General features: G+C 46.0%; 2 protein-coding genes across 2 annotated transcripts in view; both read right to left on the reverse strand.

The window, feature by feature from the left end:
* The window catches only part of LRRC8D (leucine rich repeat containing 8 VRAC subunit D), a 184,668-nt gene that overhangs the window by 107,279 nt on the left and 50,995 nt on the right, over window positions 1-26,394 (reverse strand). The gene's annotated exons all lie outside the window — the stretch shown is intronic.
* Window positions 101-26,394, reverse strand: part of LRRC8C (leucine rich repeat containing 8 VRAC subunit C) — a 43,685-nt gene continuing 17,391 nt past the window's right edge. The window contains exons 2-3 of the mRNA XM_035122932.2: window positions 12,500-12,641; window positions 101-7,026 (exon numbers count right to left, since the gene is read on the reverse strand). Of these exons, the coding sequence (XP_034978823.1) occupies window positions 4,756-7,026; window positions 12,500-12,637 (2,409 nt within the window). The 5' untranslated portion in view covers window positions 12,638-12,641 and the 3' untranslated portion in view covers window positions 101-4,755. The remainder of the gene's footprint in view (window positions 7,027-12,499; window positions 12,642-26,394) is intronic.

Here is a 26,394-nt window from a genome sequence, read left to right on the forward strand (position 1 = left end):
ACATGATTTTCACAAACACCAAAAGAGTAAATATAAATAAGAAGTCGAACATTCATTTACCTGAGCTTGTATCATGACATTACATGACAATATATATATATTTTAAAAAACCAATAATTTTAAACAATTATAAAACATTAAAAACTGGCGCTAATAGGAACACCTGCAACTTCTGTTTAGAAAAAGAATGTGCTTTAAAATACATACAAGACACTGTTAACCACAAAACCACTTCCGCATCCCAACGGAGGTGGTGTTGTGGGCAGGACCCTTCTGCACTCTTGCGATGGGGCTGGGAGCCCAGCCCCTCGCGTGCAGGGAGTTCCCGCCTACATCACGCCCGGGCTGACCAATAAGGTCAGCTAGGGGGCGGGGCCTCACCCCCCTTTAAACAGAGTGGAGGCGGGAACTCTGCCTCTTTGCCCGCTTCCCCCTCAGCTGTTCGGATCGAATGTGCTGTAAAATACATACAAGACACTGTTAACCACAATAAATGCTTTCAATACACGAGGAAGAGGCATTTTTAGGAAAGCTCACTCCTTAATTCATTCGTTTTGAAGAAACTCCAGAAGCTAATGGAAGTTCTCCAAAGTCAGTGACTAGAGAGCTGTCGTCTGGACTGAATGCGTTCACTGACTGCAGCAGTTTTGGGGATTGGTTCACACAACTGCAAGACCAAGATTCTGGGCTGTATCCAAAGCCAGCCCCACTCAGAGTTGGCCCACTGAAGTTAATGTAAATGCCTACACTGAACAGGACTAGTATTGGCTACAAACCACTGTCTGTACAATGAATGCATGCATTGACCTTCCAGCGTGTGAAGAACATGGCAGGCCCAAATCTCAAAACAAAATACTAATGAAAATGTATTGTGGTTATTCCCATGTCCCTCCATGTAGGGGTGTGGGTGGGTGCAATTGAAATTATTCAACCCCCATTGCAAATTGGGCTTATTATCAAGGTTTGCAGACTTTCCACCGTTTGCAATAAGCAAATCAAACGAAAGCGGAAAGAGCACAACACAATGGATGCTTCAAGTGGTTCCCCCAAATTCAGTTGAAAACGCAACTTATACTGGCTTCTCCAGTCTCACATCTGCAATGGGGGTTGAATAATTTCGATTGCAATTCTCTTTCTCTCTCTCTCTCCCTGTGTGTGTGTATCCAACTAATGTTTGTGTGAACCAGCCCTTATTCACAGGTAGATACAGTGCATATTACCTACAGCGAAGAGTTTGGATTTGATATCCCGCTTTATCACTACCCGAAGGAGTCTCAAAGTGGCTAACATTCTCCTTTCCCTTCCTCCCCCACAACAGACACCCTGTGAGGTGGGTGGGGCTGAGAGACTTCAAAGAAGTGTGACTAGCCCAAGGTCACCCAGCAGCTGCATGTGGAGGAGCAGAGACACAAACCCGACTTCCCAGATTACGAGTCTACCGCTCTTAACCACTACACCACACTGGCTCCCGCAAACACTGATGCAACTTAAGACACAGGTCACATCTATGTCATACACTCAAAGCACTCTTGTGTCACTTGCAGTGTTAGAAACTGAGATATGAAAGCTAGGAGCTAAATGGCGCCTTAAACCGAGGTTGTGGGCGCAACAACGGGATGTCCAGGTGAGCTTTTTTCAATAACAAGAATACAAAGCTGAAAATGAATGAACGGCAGCTAAAATATTATGTTCATTTTCCGCAGGGTCTAGTCCTTCCCCTGCCCACCCCCCTAATATTCTTAAGAGGGTCTCTTCTCTGGTCGTCAGAGAGGGGCTGGGGAGGGGAGGCAGAAAAAGGTCCTCCTTTCTTTCCACTCTGCAGTTTTCATCGGAAATCTTAGGAGCAGCACTGCGCCCAGAGCTCAGAAACTGCTCGTGCTAATGAAATTCCCGGTCGCATAATACGCCTAGAACAATGGGAGTTTTGAACACTGGTCACTTGAACAGTCATGGCTTCCCCCAAAGAATTCTGGGAATGATGGTTTGTTAAGGAGGGCTACAGTTCCCAGGATTCTTTGGGGGAAGCCATGACTGTTCAAGTGGTATAAGAGTGTTGTGTTTGTATGTTGCGGATGTGAATATAAGCAGCACCTTTCAGCTTTACCACTGCTAGATTTTATTGGCGATATGCAGCCAGACCTTGTGGTGGGAGCAAACCATAGTTTAGGGCCACAGCCTCTTCCTCCAATGCTCCCAGCCTTACCATAGCCTCAGATTTCTAATCTACAGCAGGTGACTACAGAAAGTCACTGGTGGAGCAGGCATGTTAAAGGGGCTTACATTTATTAGTAGCGACAGTGCTTTGGTTTACATTAGATTTGTACTTTTAAAAATGAATGTTTTCTTCCTCACAACCCGGTGAACCTCAGAACCGTAGAACGTGCGGTGTTTCGCTTCAACCTCTGACTTGTTTACAGATAAGGATGAAATGAGTTGAATGAAAATCAAAGAGAAGGAGAAAGTTGGCTGGATCAGAGCGTCATCCTAAATTAACTTTGCTGGATTGGGGAGCAGTGATTGTGTATTACGGATAATTGTTCTTATACTTATTTAAAAATAGGCCTCCAGTTTTATGATATGATTGATAGCTAACTTCAATAACAAAAAACCACATTGAATCTTGTGTACTCCACTCACCCGTCCCTCTATAATGCCAATAAAGTTTAAGCAGAAATATCAGATTTTCTCTGTAGCATGACATCTTTTGGTGAAAGTGAGTTCTGTTGAGTTCAGTGTTTTCCTCCCAGGCAAACATGAATACAATCACAACCTTCATTTGGAGAGGTTACAACTTTTCTAATGAGGGCATTTCTAGCCAGACATTGCCTCAGAGTTTGATGGGTAATGTCATAATAATCAATTTATGTCTCTGCCTCCGTTCTATGGTAGGCAGTTCACAATAACACCATCATTCCTTCTCCTCAGGGACCCCTAGATACTGTCATTCCATGAAAGAAGCGAGGGAAATCCCTAATACAATTCTCAACATCTCCACCAACAATAATTTGCAGGGTTCTTTGAGGGGTAAGCCACAACAATTAAGTGGGCATCAATTTGACATCTACGTATATTCTATGGGGTACACCAGTCCTTAAAGAATCGCAAACAGCATTCACGATAGGAAATTCACAAGCGTTTTTCAGCTGATTCATTGGCTACATGATTGTGACTTGCAAAGATCTTCTGACGTACATTGGGGAGAACCAACACTTAAAAAAAGAAGAAGTTAGGACAGGAGAGAAAATTTACACAGTACAGTGGAACCTTGGTTGTCAAATGAAATCTTTTCCGGAAGACTGTTCATCTTCCAAAATGTTCAGCAGCAAAGGGCAGTTGGCAACTTTCATTGAGAAAATTGAAAAACACACCTCGGAATCCGTTCGACTTCCGAGACACATTCGAAAATGGAAGCAATTACTTCCGGGTTTTTGGTGTTCATCTTCCGAAACGTTTGGCTTCCGAGACGCTTGAAAACGGAAGTTCCACTATACACATTACAACCTTTCGTTGGAACACAACCTCTAGTAGAGGGTTCTGACCGTGGCTGGAAATCCCAAAGATGGAAAAGGTTACTCAAAGATTTGGCACCACTACAGAGAGCGGAATCCTAGCCAAAAGCATTATTTTAATAAATTAGAATCTTCAAGGGAACAAGGCTCCTGTTTGCCAGCCATGGCAGCAGAGGTTCGATCCACAGCCACAAAAACAGGATTGACTTATTTTATTGTCAAAATGAAGTCTCTGGAACAGGGAATGAAAGTTACCCACAACTAGGATAAAGAAGAAGAAGAAGAAGAAGAAGAAGAAGAAGAAGAAGAAGAAGAAGAAGAAGAAGAAGAAGAAGAAAGAGGGTACTTGGTGCCTTAGACATGGGGAATCTGTTAGAATGATGCTTGACTCCAAACTCCCATCAATCCTGGACAACATAGTCATCAGTCAGGGATGATGAGAGAATGTCGTTCAGCAACACCTGAAGGGCAACAGGTTCCCCCGTCTTGGATAAGCTGATACACAAAACTGAATCGAATGGCGTAGAGTTGCTATGGCAACTGTACATTCATCTACCTTCACATAGGTAACCTTCATTCAATGCCCTGAAACATACTGACCCTATTTTTGGAGAGAGCCCCCCCCTTTTTTTAAGGCAGACAAGCAACTTGATTTCACTGGTACAAAATGAGAACTACAGAGACCCATTCGTATCAAGGCAAAATAAAAATTCGAACAGTTACAAACACCGTTGGGTGAGGAAAACCAAGTAAAATTTATATATATATATAAAATATACATACACATATACAACCTAGTCCAAAAATGTCCATACAAAGGGACCACTAACATAATAAAAAATAGACTTTAAAGGCATCTTCAGGCTAGCTCGTGATGTACAAGGCATTTGACAGAGACGAGTTTCTGTAAAACAGGGATGAAAAACCTGTGGGCTCCCAGATGCTGCTGAACCACAAAATCCACCATTCCTGGCCACTTGCCATGCTGGCTGGGCATGATGGGAGTTGGAGTCCAAAGTGACTAGAAGGCTGTTGTAGTCTGGGCATCATTTTGTAAAGCACATTTAGGTGGGGTTGGAGACCCCAGACTACGTGGTTTGAAGGCCCTTCCAGGCATGCTCTTTGTTGTGCATTCATCATGATTTCTGCCCATGCTGGCTGGGGCTGATGGGAGTTGGAGTCCTGTAACATCTGGAGGGCCAAAAGTTTCTGCATCCCTGCTGTAAAAGACCTAAGAGGGTTGAGCTTATTCTGCCTTCATCTGCTCCCTGACATCTAAGGGCAAGGTTTCAAACAAGGCGTCTTCGACCAGCAGGCTGCTCCTTTTCAGCGCTCTGCATTCACCGAGTTCATGGGGGAGGAATTCCAGGTGATTTCCTTTGATGTCCAAGTAGGTCAGTAATACCAGGTTCCCAATTTTAGGCGAGAGAACGGACAAGTTGTTCTTCCCAATCTTCAGCGTCTTGAGTTTTTTGCAGAAGTAGAGCTCGTCTGGCACACTCTCCACTTTGTTGCAAGTGATTGAGAAATATTGTAAACTTTGCAGCACCCCAATTTCCGGGGGAATGAACCGGATGTCATTGAAAGACAAGTCTAAGTATCTAATTTTGTTGCAGAGGAAGAGGTGGGATGGGAGGACCTCTATCTTGTTGTGGCTGAAAGAAAGCCGTTCCAGACTGGAGAGCTTCTTTATGTGCTCAGGGATGTAGGTTATACTGTTGTGCCACAGCTTGAGGACAATGAGTTTCCTAAGGTGTTGAAAGCTAACAATTTCCTCTATTGATTTGAGGTTGTTTTCCTTCAGGTCTAATTCCTGGAGGCTGGCAAGACTGAACACAGCATGGGGAATGCGCTCCAAGTCGCAATGCACCAACTCTAGTTCGGTCAAGTTGGCCATTTTCTTCAAGCTGTTGAGCATCACCAGCTTAGTGCCGTCGTTGTGGATGCACATTTTCAGAAGGTGACTCGAAACATCAACCACGGACGGTGGGATTTTGGACAGGTTGCTTTTAATGTACAGAACTTTCAGGTTCTTGAGCTCTCGAAAAGACTCCAAAGTTATATTTTTAGAAATGTCATGGCACAAAGAACCAATCAAGTTCAACTCTTCCAAATTTCTGAGCCCATACATCCAAGGTGGCAGCTCTCGGAAGTCATCAAATTTGACGTTCAAGACTTTCAGATTTTCTTTCAGGAATGCCAAGGCTGCACTGTGGATCTTGGCTGAACATTGGTACAATGAGAGCTCCTGGAGATTATCCAACTGCACAATGGTGGCTGGTATCATGACATTGTTAATTATTTCGAATTTCAACGCTTGAACCTCTGTTATTTCAAAAACCGTGTCGGGAAGTCCGGACAGCATAAAGAGCTGTAGCTCCAAACGGTTATGGGCATTCATCTGCAGTCTTTGCCTCAACTTCTCTGCAGTCCACTCGTTGTTCAGATTAAGTTGTTTCAATTTGTTTTCGCTGACCTCGGAAAGGAACACAGCAAACCTCTTGGAATAAAGTGGGTCATATTGGTCTATCATGTGTAGCATAAACGCAAAGTCATTGCGGACATCTGGGATGTCGTCGATGCCAGTCTCTTGCCGGACATACTCAAAAGAGTATTCTTTGAGCGAGCGGTAAAATAGCCAATACAAAGTGTAAAGGCATGTAAATCCATAGATGCTTACAAAGCACAAATAGCAGAAAGAAAGCTTAGAAAACAGATGCGCCATTGTATGGTTGCAAGAAAAGTTCTTATAACCGGTCATGTCCTGGATATCAACATCGCAGTCTACAGTGAACTGAACCTTTGAAACAAGGGCGCTGTTGTAGGCAATGATGATAAGAAATTTAATCACCTTCAGCACCGTTTGACGAACGTACATCGCGTAGAGCAGGTCCCCTTCCTCAACATGAAGCCGGAACTTCTTCACTTTCTCAAACAACGCTTTGGCCTGTTCTCCTTCCTTTTTATCCAGTGCTCCCGGCGTCCCTTTATCCACAATGAACTTCTCAGGTATGGATCTCAGAGACTGAGCCTGGACCAAAGTTCCCTCTGCGCTAGGTTGGACTGTGTTTGACCTGCCAATGTTGTTCTTCCTGTTGTCCTTCTCTTCCGAGTCTTCTCCAGAGACCTCTGATAAAGCCCTCGTCGTCCAAGGAGAGTCAAAGCACTTCCCCAGGATGGAGATGAAATGTTCGATTTTGGAGCTCGACCCGGGGAATTTGAACCAGAAGTTGCTACACAGCATGAACACCAGAGTGTGGATGAGGACAAGGTAAGGGAAGTATTTTGCGTACCAATGCAGGGCACGCTCGTAGCACATTTGGTTTATGAAGCTGTACTGCTGGAGGTCCAAGTCAGTCTTAAGGCCCTTCATTTCAACGGTGGCAGGAGGTGTGGATGGCTTGGGTGGAAGAAATGGAGTTGTGTCAGAGTCTAGATTTGACATATTGGGAAGGTGAGAATTGGTCTGTGGACGCTGCACGCTTTTTGGAAGGCATATGATCTTATCCTGCATAACCTGCAATGCACACAAACCAAAAAAGTATTTTAAAAAAATTGTACCGCTTTTCTTTAAAGCAAAAGCATGCAATCTGCTTGATCTCAAAGAACAAGGGAATGGTCTACACCAGGGGTCCCCAGACTTACCGGGCTTCGGTCGGCGCGGCGGGCCGGAGGGCGGGGGAGTGCGCGCCCGTGCGCATGCGCACACGCACACGGTCAGGAAAAAAATCGCCGAAAATCGCTTGTGCACATGCGTATGGGCCTCCCCCGACCCGGAAGTGCACCGGAAATGACCTCTTCTGGGTCGGGAGAGGCCCATACACATGCGCACAAAGGATTTTCGGCGATTTTTTTCCGATTTTGAAGACCGCCGCCGCGCCGCGCGCCGTAAGAGCGGGCGGTGGCAGCGGGTGGCGGGGGTCGTCGCGGGCCGGATTGGGAGGCCAATTGGGCCGCATCCGGCCTGGGGGCCATAGTCTGGGGACCCCTGGTCTACACCATACATTTATGACCTGTAGTGCTATCGTAATATTTTGACAAATGACATGTCCCTTACTTGTTGGTACTAGAATCAAGCAGCCGTGGGAATGAACACAGAAACTCACAGTACTGTGCTTCTTTAAATTGCATATTTACAAATAATATATTTTCAGTCTGCTCCAACTCAAGATTTTTGTAGTAGATTGGAGGATCCCCACATTTCTTCTTTCAGGTTATATGAGAGCCAGCGTGGCGCTGTGGTCAAGAGCAGTGTTTCTCATGCATGGGTCCCCAGCTGTTGTTGGACTACAACTCCCATCATCCCCAGCTAGCAGGACCAGTGGTCAGGGATGATAGGAGTTGTAGTCCAACAACAGCCAGGGACCCATGCTTGAGAAACACTGGGTTACAGTGTTGCACTAAGACCTGGGAGGTTACGGTTTTGGTCCCCACTCAGCCATGAAGCTCACGGGGATGACCATGGGCCAGTCACTGTCTCTCAACCTAACCTACTTCACAGGGTGGTTCTGAGGATAAAATGAGGAGGGGGAGAACCATGTACTTGAGCTGCTTGGAGGTCTTGAAGGTTGGGATATAAATGTATCAAATAAATCAATCAGCACCCAAAGCCACCCTGGCTGGCACTGATGGAATCACAAAATAATAGAGTTGGAAGAGAACACAAGGACCATCTAGTTCAATCCCCTGCAAAGCAGGAATCTTTTTTTGCCCAGCATGGGGCTCAAACTCACATCCCTGAGATTAAGAGTCTCATGCTCTACCAACTGAGCTATCCAGGAAGCTGTAGTCCAAAACAAACGGAGGGCCCCAAGTTGGAGCAGGCTGCTCTAAGTCAAACAGCTATTAGGAACCGCTACAATCTACCACCTCTCAGTGGTGTAACATGGGGGGTGGAACCCCCACAGGGTGATTGCCCCAGGTGCAAAATTGTTAGGGGGTGCAAAATGTCAACACCCGGTGCTGCCTCAATACAGCTGCGCTCTTCCGTTGCTTGGCTCCATTGAAAATGCAAACCAGAAAGTGACCTCTCTGGACAACGGAATGCCTCTTCTTTTATTATCTCTGCGGCTGTGATCTCCTGGGTGATGCAGATGCTGTTAGGTAGTTGAATGCACATGCATACTCTATCCATATCCCTCCCATTCCCACACCCTCCGCACAGCCCCGGGAGCTGGCAACCCATGTTATGCTACTGCCACTACTGTGCTGCTGGTGGGAATTGTTCTGTCCACAGAGAGGATGCTCACAGTCCTTTCAAGGCTAATACGCGCAAGACAGATGAGAAGGCTTTGCCAAGGAAGATGTCCACACATGTGGAGAAGCATCTACTTCCCTTCAAAACACAGTGGAGCAATGACTCACCGCATCAGTGCTTATATACGACCACAGTTCTGCGGATGACAAATTTCTTTTTCCATCCCCGGTACAATTAGTCTGGCGCTGTTTCCGAGGACTGCGCAACCCGAAAATGCCTCTGTAATGTACCATTACAGAGTGCTCAAGGCTCCTTGGGTGCTTTCAACTGTCATGTGCCTGACAGGGAACCAGACACCTCGCAGGATTCTACCCTCTAAATTAAATATTTAGCACTGTTATCAATAACAGTGACACCACAGATGATGGATTGGTCTCGGCTACTGGCATTACTTGAGCGATCACAGATTCATGCCAGGAGGGGAAAATCCTCATTGGCTTTGGTTGAAGGCACGGCTTGCTATCTAGAAAGAGCATTTATAAAATAGCAATAGGCAGGAATGCAAATATTTGCATTCTCACATGCCATTTCCCGGAGCTGCGATCGCTTTGCACATTCTGAGTGTGCTTACTTCAGCAAAAAAAAAAGAACTGGCTGGTCGCTTCTTTCCCCAAACGAGATCCTTTTTAAGTATATTCATGCAATAGTTTAAGGATTCGGTAGTGCAAAAAGAAGGAACTGCCAGAGCCAAGAAAGAGGCAGGCAACCACGCCACTAGGTCAAAATGGGCAACCTGAAAACAGCTCAGTTTGTTCCTGAGGGCAGACCTGCAATGTACATTTAAAGCACATTCGGTGCACATTTACAGTGCATAGCTTCCCCCAAAGAAACTGGGAACTGTAGTTTGTTAAGGTTTCTGGGAATTGCAGCACTGTGAGGGTGGAACCACCATTCCCATGATTATTATTTTTTGGCAGGGGAGTCATGTGCTAAAATTAAGCACAGTCTTAATAAAATTAAGCACAATTTAATTAACTATAACAGGGGTTCCCAACAAAATTTTCTCGAGGACCCCTCATCAAGCCGCTATTGTGACAAGGACCCCCATTAATTCCTAATCCTAAAATTAAAAAGTGAGAGCCAAATTAAGAGTCTTTTTATATTTTATATTGATACATTTTTTACAGTTCTTCCTCTTCATCTGTAGGCCTTTGTCGTTTTAACGAACCACTTTTAAACCAACGGTCCATTTTTAACTACGCGAACTGTAGCTTCCGCGAAAAACAACACTTTGTTTACAAACACTACTGTTTCGCAAAGAGGCAGCGCGCGCCAGGGAGGAGGGAGGGGAATGGAGAAGACAGGGTACCTGCGCAGTAGCGCACAAATGAAGCCGACACGCGCAAAGCATCTTGGGGAGGTGAGCGTTAGTAGAATGCGCGTGCTGCCTCTTTGCAAAACAGTAGTGTAAAGCGCCACCTAACGGCATACAGCAGAACTACTGCCTCTATCTAATTCTAGTTTTGCGCTAGACTCTGCTCATGCAGGAAGCGGCCAAAACAAAAAATCTGTTATCATACGAAATATATTTAATATATTTTTTATTCTAATAGCGTCTTGCGGACCCCTCTGGCAAAGCTCGCGGACCCCTGGGGGTCCCCGGACCACCTGTTGGGAACCACTGAACTATAAGATAAACACGGGAACTACAGGGCTGGATCCAGACTTAGTCATACTTATATCAGATCAGACCCATTGAAATCACTGACTTTTGAGACCCCTTCTGCACTACACATTTAAAGCAGCTTCATACCACTTTAAAAATGGCCTTTCTCCCAATTATCCTTTAAATGTAGTTTGTTAAGGGTCAATGGCCGTCTGTCATGGATGCTTTAGCTGAGATTCCTTCATTGCAGGGGGTTGGACTAGATGGCCCTTGGGGGTCCCTTCCAACTCTGAGGTTCTAAGTTGTTAGGACAGCCCTATTACCCTCACGGAGCTGCAATTATCAGAGTGGTTTAACAGTCAGTCACTCTTCCCAAGGAACCCTGGGAATTGTAGCTCTTTGAGGGGCAATAGGGGGGTCTAACAACTCTCAGGATCAATAAAAACTACAGTTCCCAGGATTTTTGGAAGAAGCAGAGACGGCTTAAGTTGGTATGATGGGACCTGGCTAACTTGAAATCCCATTTAACTGGGATTAAGCCTTTTTGAATTCAACAGGACTTCTCTGAGCAGACATGGTTAGGATTGTGCTGTCTGTGTGGATCCAACCCAGAAAAGACCGAGAGATGCAAAAGGAAATACGGTATAAACCTCAAGCTGTTGCCTCAAGGGGAATGAATTAGTCTTTCAATGCCTAATATGGTTCAAAAGAACATCTCCCAACTCCCTGAGGTACAGTTTTCCTGGTTCAAGGGGGGCTTCCTCATAATTCTAGCCCAACAGAATGTTACAAAACTTTTGACACTGTTGTAGAGACCACCCTAAACAAGTCCGGACAATCTGATGTTGTTTAAACTTTCAGCAAAACCTTGTGGAATTAATATGAGTTATTAGTTAAAAGGCAAGCCCTTAAGGCTTTCTGTTATTTTGCCTTTCGGGAACATTTATTAATTGGGGGGCATTAAATAAAACAAACACTTCCATGTCATCTCTAAGCAGAACCAAGGGAGAAAAATAAGACCAGAGATTGCCAAATGGGAGAAAGAAGAGGGAGAGAGGCAGAAATGGGTGCTGCTTTTCCCCTTCAAAGAATTAAAGCTATTTAAGAAGGTATCACACACGAAAATGGAGGGAGGGAAAGATAAACTTGGTTTTGCCAAGCAAGAAAATGGATCAGGCTCAAAGCTTCTTAATTGTTTGCGTTTTGACTTGATGGGGAAACGACGAATTCTGAGGTTTTGTTTTGCAACTTTCAGGTGCACTTTGAGAACTTTTAAGTGGAGTGAATTTTAGCAGCAGGGAGCCAAAAAAACTGTGGGCAGGTGTTTTTTTTAAAAAAGAATGTCCATCTGGATTCTGTTCATTGATTAGATTCCAACCTATAAGCACTTTAAAAAAAAAGAGGAAAGTGTTCCATTTAGTAGTTTCTCTCCTGTATTATTTAACCAAGGATTAGTAGTACAGTCGTACCTCGGAAGTCAAACGGAATCCGTTCCAGAAGTCCGTTTGACTTTCAAAACATTCGGAAATCAAGCTGCAGCTTCCGATTGGCTGCAGGAAGCTCCTGCAGCCAATCGGAAGCCATAGAAGCCCTGTCGGATGTTCTGGTTCCAAAGAACGTTCACAAACCAGAACAGTCACTTCCGGGTTTGCAGTGTTTGGGAGCCAAAACGTTTGAGTCGCAAGGTGTTTGTCAACCAAGGTACAACTGTAGTAGTAGTAGTAGTAGTAGTAATAGAAATTCTGACTACAGTGGTCCCTCGACTTACGAATTTAATCCGTTCCGAATGCACATTCCTAGGTCGAAAAGTTTGTACGTAAAAAAAAGTGGTTTCCCATAGGGATGCATTGGAAATGGAAAAATTCGTAAGTCGAGTAAACTGCATCTAAAATTTGTAAGTTGAGAAAACCCCATCTAAATCGCAACGGTTTTCCTTTCGGATGTCAAAAAAACCTGTACGCGTGCAGCCATTTTTTCCCATTCGTAACTCGAAATTTCGTAAGTCGAGTACTTCGGAAGTCAAGGGACCACTGTATCTGTCTTCCACTCTGACCAACTCTGCTAGCACTTGGGAATAGTTTCCCAGCCCTACCTTGGCAGCATCAGATAGCATTCCTGTTTGTTTACCTGCAGCGTGCAACCAAAGACGCCAATCATCAGCATGGCAACGGAAAGGTAGTCTGTAAAGACATCCCACCATGGCTTCAGCACCCGGAAGGCTGGCTGCTGCTCAGAGAACTGGCGGAATTCAGTGATAGGAATCATCGTCCTGAAAGACAGCGAAGGGAGGCAGGGTGAAATGGTTAGGGGGTGTTTCTCATTCTCCTTATTTCATTCCACGTAACTTAAAAAGTGAAAAGATCTGTTTTCCTCCTCTGTTCAATGAGGTCACAGAAATTTGCACTGATGTGACAGCCTGGCCCAGGAAACCTAGAAGCAAATGTCATCCAATCAGGAGGTCCTTGGTAGCATCAGCTCTTCCCAGGCCTTTCCACTGAACCTCCCAAGGCAGTGGTTGGTTTCCCAGGCTGCTTCTCTGATTTGTTGAGAACTTCACAAGGCAACACAGTGCCCCATAAGTTGCTGGAATACAACTCCCATCATTCCTGACCGAGGCTGATGGGAGTTGGAGTTCAACGCTGGCCACCCTTGTTATAAGGGAGTGCATCCTCTTTCGAACCTTGGAAATTCTGTTGGGGACTTAAGAGTTATCAGGCCAGGGCTTCCCAAGTCTGATCTGTCCTAATAGGAGAATTGCTCCTTAGAATTCAAAACCAGACCTGTCTGAATGGGACCTGCCTCATTCTAAAATGGGCTGGTTATGGACCCCAGCTACCCAACCCACCTGTCAGACCCAACTGAGGAGACTCCTGTCTGTCATTTCCAGCAGCTCTTGGCGGGCCAATTTATATTAGCTCCATGATGGAGTGGATGCTTTTCATTGCAAGAGTTCCCAGATTCAGTATCTGCTATCTCCAGCCACAGCTGGGAAAATCTCCCATCAAAAACCTTGGAGAGCTTATGCCAGCCAGTGTAGACAACTCTGATCTAGATGAGCCAATTATCTGACTCAGAATAAGGCAACTTCACATCTACTGCTCACCTGTGGCTTCTTCCCAAGCCATTATGGTAGTGCCTAAATCCAGTAGCCCTGAGGAACATGCATATAAATTATCTCCAGTCTGGTACTATGCCCTAGAAAAGGAGAGCATTGGTCACTGCCCTTCCAAGCCCCAACATTTTTTTGGACACCTTGTATTACATCATCAGTAGCCTAAGCAGGATGCTAAATGAATATTACAGAGATCTGCACTCGGCTTATGTACGGAGCAATTTTTTAAAGCTGCAGCATTGCATTCCTTTGCTTGTGGAATTCAACTGGGTTATGAATACCTCTTACGTTCATAGTCGCAATTTCAAAAGTCTCTGATATTCCGATGATTCCAGGACTAGTGTTGAAATCCAAGCTCTGGACACCGTTAGCAGCAATGTGGGGCAGATTTCCCACCCCCCTTTCTGTTTCACAAGCTCATTAGCAAAAATGAATGGATGTCAACTGCAAATACAGTACGTATTAGGCAAGAACGGCAGATTTCAGTTTCTCGCTTTGCTTGCTAAGTAAGGCTAAAGCGAACATTAGATCACTCTCTAGGAGGGCATCAGAAAAATTCCTGAAGCAAAGTGCCCTAACAAGCATAGGGGGGAACCCAGTTCAACATTTTCCTGAAAACCCCCATCGCATTAGCCGGTCAAGGACACCACTTGAAAATGCAGATGCACCAGAAGCTATTATCATGTGCAAAAATCTGCGCTCGGAGCACCTGTAAGCAAAGTGCCTGCATTGCAATTCCACTGGAGAGGGGGGGAAACTGCCAGACACAGCAGAAAGAGCCATCTAACCTTTTCTCAAAGGACAACAATCCTATCCCATGCTATCGTTCAAAAGACCGCGAAGTGAACTGCACAGAAAATGGAGGAGGATTTATTCCCTCACCCCCTTTATTTTTGCTTTCCTCTTTGAAGAATGGTTTGCTAAAGCTCTGCCAAAAGTTACGGGAAAGCACGAGGTCTCTTGCTTTTGCAGTTCCTGTGCTCCCCTGGGAGAACAGAATCAATTCATTAGAGGATTCAGCAGCACAGGCTACATAAACCTAATTGTTCTCTGCACTTCTGTCTCTGCACGGTCTCTGTGAATCCACGGGTGTCCTTGCTGCACTGCATCTGTTCTCAAGAACTGTGGTCTGGGTTGTGTGAACAGGGCCAGGGAATATGGGGGTGGGTGGTCCAAGACTCTTGTTTTCAGATCTGTTCCAACCCTATGTTGATAGACCCATTTTGCTGATGGTAAGAAGGAGGCAGAATATGAAGTGGATTGTTAATGTGGCTGGGGGGGTTCAGTGTGTAGGGAGGGCTGTGAAGTTGCCTAGAATCATAGAGTTGGAAGAGACCACAAGGGCCATCCAGTCCAACCCCCTGCCAAGCAGGAAACACCATCAAAGCATTCTTGACATATGCCTGTCAAGCCTCTGCTTAAAGATCTCCAAAGAAGGAGACTGCAAATTCCACTGCCGAACAGCTCTTACTGTCAGGAAGTTCTTCCTAATGTTTAGGTGGAATCTTCTTTCTTGAAGTTTGAATCCATTGCTCCATGTCCGCTGTAGCCTGTAGCAGTTGTGCAATTAATTGAGAGCTGAAGGTTCAGGAGCTTTATCCAGAACCACCATGGGGTGTCTGTAAAAATGAGGTTAAAAATCATGCAGCATCTACCACGGTGCATTAATTGCAATTGCTACAACAGGCAGAAAAATCGTGATGTGATCCCCCAAGATCCTTTTAAGTGGTCCATGGGGGGGCGGAGCTTGGGAGCCGCTACTCCACAACGCCCCATCAGTACAGAAAGTGCAACCTCATCTTCCCAGTGAAATAGCAGAAGCAGCGTAGCCAGTCTAATTCAGTATTTGCAAAACAACCAGTTCCCAACCAGTGAGGTCAGCCGTGCACAAAAAAGGGGGTAACCTGGGAATACTGAGAAGGGAATAGTGGTTTCAAGCATGGCATGGTGGATTCCAAAGGAGGCTGAAAGCATTTAGGCAGCTGCTGCATGGGAGAGAGGAAGAAAAGAGATCTATGGAGGCTGAGAGGTCAAAGGGCTGTGGCATCGGTTAGACAACAGGTCACTAGAGAACACTTTCATCTGCATATGAAGGAATGTGAAAGCCTTTGGTCCTCATTCCAAAGAAATGTAGGGAGGAGGTGTATGTACACCACATGGGTGTGTTTTTTCCAACAGCCCTGCCTACCTGCCTCCCCCAACTCTGCTTCCCCACGTTGCACCCTGAGCTGCTATTTGCCTCCTGGACATAGCTGCCAAGTTCTCCCTTTTTTTTAAGGGAAATTCCCTTATGCTGAATAGGTTTCCTCATGAGAAAAGGGAAAACTTGGCAGCTATGCTCCTGGAAGCTGCTTAAAAAGTTATCCACCTAAGGCAGATGTCAGAATGCTTTTCAGCCTGAAGGCCTCATTCCCTTATTGGCAGCCTTGGAGGGGGGGGTCACATTTCAATGGATTGGGAAGCAAAAAGCAGGCGTGACCAAAGGCAAAGGTCAGTGGACAGATTTGATTCTTATTTGTTTATTCATTTAAATATGTGGGTACAACTGTGTCACAACAACAGCAATTTATCAAAGCGGTTGACAGCAATGAAACCTTTCCGTAAGACCATAAAAGAGTTAAAAACAGACCTCAATTGTGGAAGGAAGTGTCCCTAATTGCCTGCACCTGCCCGGCAAAAATGTGAAAGTTTCCAGCAGGCGTTTAAAAGTTGGCACAGAAGGTGCCTGCTGAAACTCTGTTGGCAGGGTATTTTACAGGACTGAGCTGTCTCTGCTTCTCGTTGTTGTCAAATGAGTCTCACCAACTCAGGGAATGACCAATGACACATCTGCAGATGAACCCAGTGAGGAAGCTGGGATTCGAGGCCTCAGGTCATCCCTGAGGTATCCTGGACCTAAGTTGTGAACACATTGTTCAGGCCTGCAGGAAGACACAATCCAGCGATGCAGACGTCAGAGACTTCTACATACGCACGGACTTTGGTGATGCCCCCTTGCTGACTTCCCTGGCTTCACATGAACTTGCACAAAAAGAGATCAATGCTCTCCCCCACCCTACCCCGCCGGGCAAACAGAAGCACCAGCAAACCTAACATTTCCTAAACAAATTAAGTGGAAATAAGATAATGAGCTTGAGGCAGGGAATTGGGAGGGAAGCAGTTTAGCTGCAGATTCTAAAATGGGCTCTTTGAATTCTGTGTTTTTCTAATTAGCTTTCATCAGTGGAAATAAAGAGAAGCTGTCCAGACAGCAAGGAAGTATTAAGTATTTTTTGCCTTTGGAGATGCAAGTATACGTCAGACTTCAGGAGGTCCATATGGCCTGCGTTCCTGGATAAGAAGAAAATTAATTCATTCATCTTCTGCCCACTGGCATCCCAAAGGAATGGCACTTGGGTGGGTCTTCAGGATGAAAGCAGGCTTGGTTGCAGAATTGTTCTCAGAAGAGAGACAGGCAAGGGATGAGGATGGTAGCCAGATCAAAATAAAGCAAAATCCTGGGGACACAGTGAAGCTCAGGCTACAAGCTTATACGCATCCAATTTGTTCTAAGAAGTAGCTGCAAGGTTAGCCATTTCTCCCAACATATTTTGGCACCGTGCTGATGAGCTGCAAATGATCTGCAAAGCCATCACCTCTTAAGGACCTGGCCCAATGCCCAAAATGACTTCAGGAACAAATCCTGGCTCGGTGAAGCAAGTGGAAATTTTTTGGTCTTGAACTAGATGGGCAGAGGATCAAGCACAACCCAAAATTATGACTCCACACAATATGGTACAAAGGAGGCACAATTAAGGTCTATGTCACACAAGCAGCAGATGAGGTGATAGGCCTATGTCTAGACTTTACCACTTCAGACCAGAGGTGGAGGCTTCAATTATAGCAGGAGTGGGAAGCATGCAGCCCTCCAGAATTTGTGGTACCCTCAGCCCTCATCATCCCGGACCATTGGCCATGCTGGCTGGGGCTAAGGGGTATTAAGAGGTCCACAGATTCTCCATCCCAACATTATGGAAACCTTCTATAATAAACATTCCTATAGAAAATTAGCCCCCAAAGGAGAAAGTTAGAGTAGAACTCTTCTTTTCATCACCTATTTTTCTGTGGGAGGGGGGGGGGAGAATTTATTTATTTATTTATGGTATGGAGAAGCATTCAATAGTTTGAACCCCCACCTGCAGTCTCAGATGGTACAGTCCAGACACAGGTTTCCCTACTGTTTTGGAGAACTGGGCCAAGGATTGTTTTTCTCCTGATCCATGGGGACGCCTACCACCACAAAGAGGTTATGACACCCCCCCCCAAGGGGAAAGGTCAGTAGTAATATGGTTGCAAGCAGACAGGAAAGTGAGGTGAAGCAGTATCAGCATCTTGGGAGACAAGCCTAGACATGGATTTCAGGACCACAGTTAGTGACCCTGCAGCTGAGACAAAACATACAAGTATCTATCTCATCAGTGTCCTGGAGTAGTGGCAGGTCCTTATTGCCTGTGTTGTTGTTGTTTAGTCGTCTAGTCGTGTCTGACTCTTCATGACCCCATGGACCAGAGCATGTCAGGCACTCCTGTCTTCCACTGCCTCCCGCAGTTTGGTCAGACTCATGTTGGTAGCTTTGAAACACTGTCCAACCATCTCATCCTCTGTCGTCCCCTTCTCCTAGTGCCCTCCATCTTTCACAACATCGGGGTCTTTTCCAGGGAGACTTCTCTTCTCATGAGGTGGCCAAAGTATTGGAGCCTCAGCTTCAGGATCTGTCCTTCCAGTGAGCACTCAGGGCTGATTTCCTTCAGAATGGATAGGTTTGATCTTCTTGCAGTCCATGGGACTCTCAAGAGTCTCCTCCAGCACCATAATCCTAAAGCATCAATTCTTCAGTGATCAGCCTTCTTTATGGTCCAGCTCTCACTTCCATACCTCACTACTGGGAAAACTATAGCTATAACTATACGGACCTTTGTCGGCAAGGTGATGTCTCTGCTTTTTAAGATGCTGTCTAGGTTTGTCATTGCTTTTCTCCCAAGCAATGGGAGTGTTAGGTATTCATTAATTAGAGACCCAGCCCCCTGAATCTGACTGGTTAAAGGTCCCACGACCTTCCTCTGCAGCCATTTGCTTCTTCTAGGTCCTGGGTTTCAAGTTGTGGGGATTATCTCGGGGCTCTCCTGGTCCTCTAAGTCATCTGTGGGTCAACCTTAGAGCTTGATGACAGAGGAGTCTCTTGAAGGTGTAGGGGAGGAGGTGTGGGCTCTGGCGACAGCAGCTCTGCATGACATGGACCAAGGAATGGATCCATCTCCTTGAGGCTGACATCATTGGAGGACTCTACCTCTGTAGATTCCAGGTCTGGGGCCATGGCAATTCTGCGTTTTTGAAAACCAGCTGAAAAACGGCAGCCAACTACTTCTAGGAGAACTGTACTGAATGTTTCTGTGCACCTATCATCATCTAAAACTTAAAAGTATGCATGTGCAGCAACACAGAGAAGTTAAACTTGCTACACAGCCCGAACAAGAATAAAGTGCAACTCATGTTTCGGCTGATACTACATGCTTTAGTATTGATGGCCCCTTTCCTACTATCTCAAACACTTCTGTGCATTCTCTTATCGTTCAAAAGTTCCAACATAGGCTGAAATCCTATGCACATTTACCTGGAAATAAGCACCACGGAGGGGATACGTCTGAGTAGACATCTGCAGAAGAGAACATCTAGTTAACCTCTTGTTTCTTAGAAACTTGTGTCTCATCATTTAGCAAAAGCCACATGGCTGAATTACAGATTGAACACTGAGACGTCTTCTTTTGATGAAGAATTCTTTCTTATTCTCACCTTGTGTATGCGTATCCCTCTTTCAGCTTATTTCTAGCACAAGAAAGGATCGCCTAAAAAGGAAGGCGAGGCATGAAGGACATCACACACAAAACAGGACTTCAAATCCAAAACTTCATTTAGCTAATCCTAGGGTCTATTTCTCAGAGGATACAGAACCACCACATCACACACCCAACTTTTTTGGTCGGATGCTTGCAGGCGACGCTGTCCAGCCAATTGCTAATGCTACACAGTGGCCCTGGACTACAAATTCCATCACCCCTGACTATTGGCTATGCTGGATGGAGCTGATGGACATTGGAGTCCAGACCTGGAGAGCCATTGGTTCCCCACCCCTTGCTATGCAAAAGCATATTGAACCAAACTGGTAACTCTGCAATAATCCACCCTGGCATCATTGTACTGTGACTTCGCAGTACTACTTTTTACTCAATGCCAAAGTAGCTCCCTCTGAGTCTTAGATGCACACTGGGTGTTTCTATGTGTAATTTATAGTGTCATCTAGAAAAGTCACCGAGAGCAGCACTCAGAGCTGATTCCCATATTAATCTCGAAAGCATTTATCTTCATTAAAGAATTAGAGAGCTTGCAGTCTTGATTTATAGACCTGGCCTATAATAAACCTGATGCCCTATTGCCCAGGATTTAAATGTTCCAAATGCATTTCAATTGCTTTTACTCAATGCCCAGTAGTTGAACAGTTAACAAGGCTTTGTAGTGCTGTGGGCACTCCAGAGGTTGCAATGGTTTTTAAATAATGCTGCAGGATAATGTTTAATCACAGGTGGAGAAGGGGCACTTTTACCTTACCTATGCTAGGGTAAATGAAAGGGAAACAGACAAGGCATGGACATGGGGTAATAACCCTGACATGCTAGAAATCTGCATCTAATAATATCTGCTTGATTTGAATGGGACTTTTGCAGAAATAAAAATGTTTAGGGTTGTAATCTATATAACCTGCTGTCCATGAAACCCGATCCTTCCTGCAGATTTTGCAGAGCAAGTATTCTAGAACTTCTGATCAACAATTTGGCTTTTTGTTGACTGAATAAATGTCAGAACATAGGTGGGAGACATGCCGTTTTTCAGTCCCCTGAAGGAAACCACCCTTAGTTGCACCAAGAGTAGTCTGAATTAGCTCCAGGCTCTACTGGTTTGATCATTTGCGCTAATCCTGTAGCCACTTTTGAAACTTGCACAGAGGAGCAAGCAGAAGATGGTGTTCCTTGTTTTACTGTGCCACACCTTGAAATGTTAGTGGGGATTCATCCAGGGAATAGCCTGCACTGCTGCAACATAGCTCCTGCTTCTCAAATACTGGGAGAAAGCAAATGGGCAGACCCAGGATGCCAGGTTAGAAGCATCAGAAGCTGAGTCAGACCACTGGTCCCTTTTGCTCAGCATTGTCTCCACACAATAACTGGAGATCCTGGGGACAGAACCAAGCCATGTTAGAAACTCGGATAAATAAGCTAGCTGCCAAATGACTCCTTAAACCAAAATAGAACGTCTAGTTGCCATTTGGGAGCAATACGGCTCCAAAGTCTTATTTTTCAAATGATGGACTGACTGGGATTGATTATCTGGCTAGTTCATACGGCAACCTCAAGCTAGGTTAAGATCTCTGGGAACTTAAAAGTCGCTTGATCCAGGGACAGTCCACATATATATTGGCCTATTCAGACCTCTTTTTTAAAAATGGCAACACAGACCATTCATAACGTAAGAATATTATTCACAACTGCGATCAGGGCAGTGGGGTGGGGCAAGCAAAGGCAAGAGACAACAATTCACTATACCGTTGCTCGCTGCTCCTGCTTAGGCTGCACAGAAAAAGCATTTTGCTTCCTGAAATTGATTCAGATTGTGCTGATGAAATATAACTGACAGAATCTACAGGATGCCGTATAAGTGTGCGAAAACAGTCAAGTTCCAATGATCCCCCAGTTGGTGGAGAGGTCTGGCACCCGGGCATCTCCACTTGGTTGCAAGTGGCCGATAACCAGGTGCAAAATGCACCTGGCACCTGGCTAATTTCAAACACTGGAACCAAGGACCTTTTACTTGCAAATCATCTACTCTCCCACTGAGCTGTGGCCTGAGGGTTTTTCCTTCTTTTTGCTTCAGCACACTTTATACTGACAGCTAAAACCAATGTAGCACACCACAGCAAGCTATGGCACTTTCTGTCTTCTTGCACCCATAGAGCTACCACACTTAGCTTTCTGAAACTACCCAGCTTGGCAGAGACATTACTGTTTCTTATCTCTTTGGGATTTTGAGTTCCTTCTATAGTAGCAACCCATAGAACCTCCTACTGGAGCCATTTGGAGATCCTGCGTGTAGGGAGATGGATGCAGGCCAGGACGAAACGCCCTTTGTCAAGTTCTGTGAGGACTTTCTGTTCGGAGTGGGATGGGAAACGCTTACTCATGCCTCTCCTCTTTTGAAACTCCTGCACTTTTTGCCAACTCGCCTCTTATCTTTGGTGAGTGACTTTTCATTTTGTTGATCATAACTGAAAAATTTCACAGTTTCAAAAAGATCAACATTACCGGACATGGAATCTAAACTCTGAGATCATACAACGAGCTGGAAGGAACTGGAAACTTTTCAAGAATGTGTTTAAGGATGAGATTACTTGACCCATTTAATGCCCAAATTCTCATTCAGTAGTGCCAAATAAGCAGCATTCCTAACAACAGGATACTGCAGAACTGTATGATACCATCTCACTTTATCAACACATGCAAAGCATCCCCAACCTGGTGCCCTCCGCATGTTTAGGACTACCACTCCCATCATTCATGACCACTGGCCATGCTCATGAGAGTTGTAGTCCGAGATCTCGAGAGCTCCAGGTTGGAAAAGGTTTCAGTGATGCTGTGTGTTCTTTTCACATTCTCTGTCTGAGCAACCTTTTAACCGGATTGAAATATTATTGTGATTTGCCAGTTAGGATGTTTTCCTCCATGCGTGATGCCCTGAGTTGCAATTATCTGTAATCTTGAACAGGAATCGAGTTAACAGGCCAGTAATAGTCACACAGCTGGCAATGCCCACTTTATAATGTGGGGTGATTATTTGCATAGGAGCAGAGGAACCTTAATTTTATCACCTCACACGATTGGTCCATGTAGTTTTCCATGAAGAGGGCTGGAGAACAAGTGGGTCTGTCAGTTGCACACACACACACCACACACACACACAGTGGCTCATGAAGACTGAAATGAGCTCCACATAAGGATGGTGGGTAAAAGGATTAATTGTTGTTGTTCTAGAAAATCAGATAATTGTCTGCCTCTCTGAATCTTGGAAAGATGCCTAATTGGCTCTCCCTTCATGGTCTGGAGACGCCCTCCCTTTCCTGTTGTTAAGGAGGGAAGGGACCAGGAATGCTTGCATGCATGCCTCTTAATTTGTTCAGGTTGGTTTTTTTTAATGCCTACAGGAGGCCACAAGCGAATCTTCCAAATGCCGAAAGGCCTGTTTTCAAATACTGGTTCAGTTGGGGAGCAGGGACCACATCATCTTTCTCAAGATCTACAGTGGTACCTTGGTTCTCAAATGCCTTGGTACTCAAACAACTTGGAACCCACACACTGCAAACCCGGAAGTAAGTGTTCCGGTTTATTGGAAGATGAACGTGTTTCTTTTTGAGTGCCACACTTCCGTTTTGAGTGTTACGCTGACAATTTGAGTGTTACGCTAACGATTTGAGCGCCACACTTCTAATCAGTGCAAAAACTTCCTGCTGAAATCCTGTAACTTTTTATACCGCAAACACTTCTGGGGTGGAGGAGATGTCCTGCTTTTATTGCACTACAGCACAAGACTGCCCCTCCAGACAGCAATAGGGCATTAACACTGGGGAAGCATCTTGGAACAACTTAAAAAGCAGAATGATGTATGGATAAGGGCTCAGAATCCTTAGTCCAGACTCAAGCTCAGGCAAACACAGACCACAGAATACATAACAGATAACTTCACTACTCCTGTGTTAATGACATGCTGTAGAATACACCTGCCACTCCCTCAAAAAGCAGTCTGAATAGGCTGCAAAAGCATCTAGTTCAGTGGTTTTCAACTAGTGTGCCATGGTACCCTGGGGTGCCTTCAATGACGGTCAGGGGTGCTGCGGGCAACGTGAGCCTCTGTCCCTCTTCCCTCCCTCTCTCCTTCCCTCCATCCCTCCCTCTTCTGATGCCCTCTCGCATTTCTGCCACCCAAAGGCTTGCACAGCAGTTTGCACTGGCGTAGGAAGCCGCTTGGGCACCCAGAGTGGTAAACCCGGGGGCGGGGCATCGCTACGTAGCGTGCATATGCAGCGTCGCTACATACTCCGCATGCGTTGCTACATAGCGACGCTGCGCATGCATGCTATGTAGTGAGGTGCCACCGCCGCCGCTTGCGCTGCCCCCCAAAAGACAGAGCTGGGAGCGTGTTGCCCCCTCCGCTCCCCCCTTGCTACGCCCCTGGCAGTTTGTTGCAGCAGCCCTGGCTACAAGCTTTCCAGGTGAATGGTACCTCTGGGGCTGGCCAGGGCAGGGGCATAGGAAGATTGGGGTGGTGGGGGCGGGGTGCCCCGAGCGGCACAATCCCAGGGGTGCCATCACGGCTGCCTGTCCCGCCCCAAAACATGTGCCTGCCCCCAAAATGTGTGGGCGCCCCACCCCCACGTCCCTGGGGGCAGCGCGCCTGCTCTCCGCCCCCGGTGGTGGAGCATGAAGCTCCGCCGCTGGGCTTGGGGTTGCTTCCTGGGCCCCTAGAAGGCAATGTGAGAAGGCACCTCTCTTTGGGGTAGGGAGGCAGCTCAGAGACCAGGTGCAGCAGCAGTGGTTGTCCAGAGGATTCCCAGGGAGAGGGGAGAAGAGAGGAGGCTGAGGGAACACTCTACAAGGGAGGGTGTTTGAAAAAGGGTGAGAGGCTGCTGGTTCTGCAGGCAAGGGGTGACACACCTGGGCTCCTGAGCCCCACAGGGGTGCCGCAAAAAGAATGCAGTTGGTCAAGGCAGCCGTGGACTCAGAAAGGTTGAAAACCTCTGATCTAGTTGCACCGCTGCATGAAGCTTGTGCATATCCCAGTTTATTAAGCCAGGATTTGCATGTGCAAACTGGGTCAACGCATCAGCCGACGGAACTAAACTTCTAAAGCCGGAGTCAGAGACTTGGGAGTAGCTCGCTTCAAAACTGAGTCAGCAATTACAAGCATTATTGCAATGATTTTTTAAATTATTTTTAGAAAGAGAGGATAGTTCTAAATTGTCTCATGACACTGGCTGCACTGGATCATATTGCTGTATCATTTTCAAACTGAATACACATTTTGTGCATGGGCAGAATACGGAATACAGTTTCTGTATTTCAAGCTGCAGAAAAACCTATCATGGAAATGATGTCTGGTTGCATAATGCATGCAGGAATATCATAGTCCACAGCAGGTAATTCCAAACTTCAGCAATGTTACTACTTGGAAGAGGATTTACAAAGGGCGCACACATTTATTTCTTTTGTCTGACTGTCACCTCGAAACAACCGGAAAACCTACAAATCCTGTTCACTAAAGCCAAAGGGGGGGGTGTACTCCCACCATGAGTCACAATCTCTTTCAAAGCACTTTCAGCTCTTTGAAGAACAAATGATGATTTCTTTCTAGCATAAGTTAAATGGCCAGGAGAAAGGCTAGGAAGAAAGCGGCACTTGACAAAAAGGATTACTGCAGAAACTGTGATGCTATGACAGGTCAGGAAACTTTTACCGGAGAAGCAGACACAGGATGGAGGAGGACCCAGAGGGAGCATATGGGAATTCCCAGACTGTCACTATTTCTGGATGAGATTCAGTCACATACTGGAAAATTAGAGCTGCCAAGCTATAGGTTATTGGGAGGTGTTGCGCAACAAACGTGCTTCCCCCAAAGATCTGAATTTTGCAGTAGGTAGAATGATGGGGAGACACACACTGGAAAGTGCAGGATAACTCTTGCCTCAATGCAATGTAAGCCACATACACACCATATGTTTAAAGCATGTGGATTGCCCCCCAAAGAATCCTGGGAACTGTAGTTCATTAAGGGTGCTGGGAATTGTAGCTCTGCAAAGGGTAAAACAGGATTCTTTGGTGCTTTAATTGTATGGCACAGATGTAACTATCACCTAAGCTCCCCACGCACAATTCTTCTTCTTCTTCTTCTTCTTCTTCTTCTTCTTCTTCTTCTTCTTCTTCTTCTTCTTCTTCTTCTTCATCACTACGCCAAGTAAGATTGTCTTCCATAAACATGGTGTCAGAGGGCTTGGTATGGCTACTCTAGAGTAACGACTCCAGCATGGTCTTTTAAGGCTTTTATTAAGTGCTGATTATTTACAGTGTTCAGAGCAGTAAAAATGCATCCTTAAGGTGAGGTGTCAGAACTCCCGAATGGCGATTGGCGCGTTTTCTTCCAGCACCACAACTTTGGCAGACCCAACCTCTTCCCCCTACGTTTGCGTCGCAATTCGGGAGTTGGGGGGATTGGCCTCCCCCCCGTGCGTCCAACTTCCTGTCCCACCTGAGGCATGGGCTCCGCAACCCTGCCTGAGCCTCGGACACCACTTCCTGACTCTCCGCTGGAGGCAGAGCTCTCCTTACTCTCTCCAGCGCTTGGTGATGGGCTGGAACTTAAGATGGGAGGGACTTCCCTGTATCCCTTGTCCCTCACATGCACCCCCCTCCCAGGCTCCTCTCTCCCCCTCCCTAGTGGCTCTCTGCTTGCTGGGGACGAGTTAAATCCCAAGAAGTCAGTGGCATCCGAGCCTGTGGGTGTGAAAATTTTCCCCCAATCCTGCGATCTCTCTCCTTCCCCCTGAGAAGACGGAAATCCCAAGAAGTCAGTGGCATCAGAGCTGGTGGGAGTAAAAATGTTCTGCCAGTTCTCTCCTGCCTCTGACGTCGTCGACCTCGGTGAAACCCACACCTCTTCTTCCGTGTCCTCAAATTCCGCTTCCCATCTCCATGGGGAGCTGCTGCCTGCTATCCCTTCCTCCTGCTCCTCCCCCTCTCCCTCCCTTTCCATGTGCCAGGGTTTGGGCCTGTGGGGG

This window comes from Zootoca vivipara, chromosome 7, assembly GCF_963506605.1.
Source record: "Zootoca vivipara chromosome 7, rZooViv1.1, whole genome shotgun sequence".
Classification (NCBI taxonomy): Eukaryota; Metazoa; Chordata; class Lepidosauria; order Squamata; family Lacertidae; genus Zootoca; species Zootoca vivipara.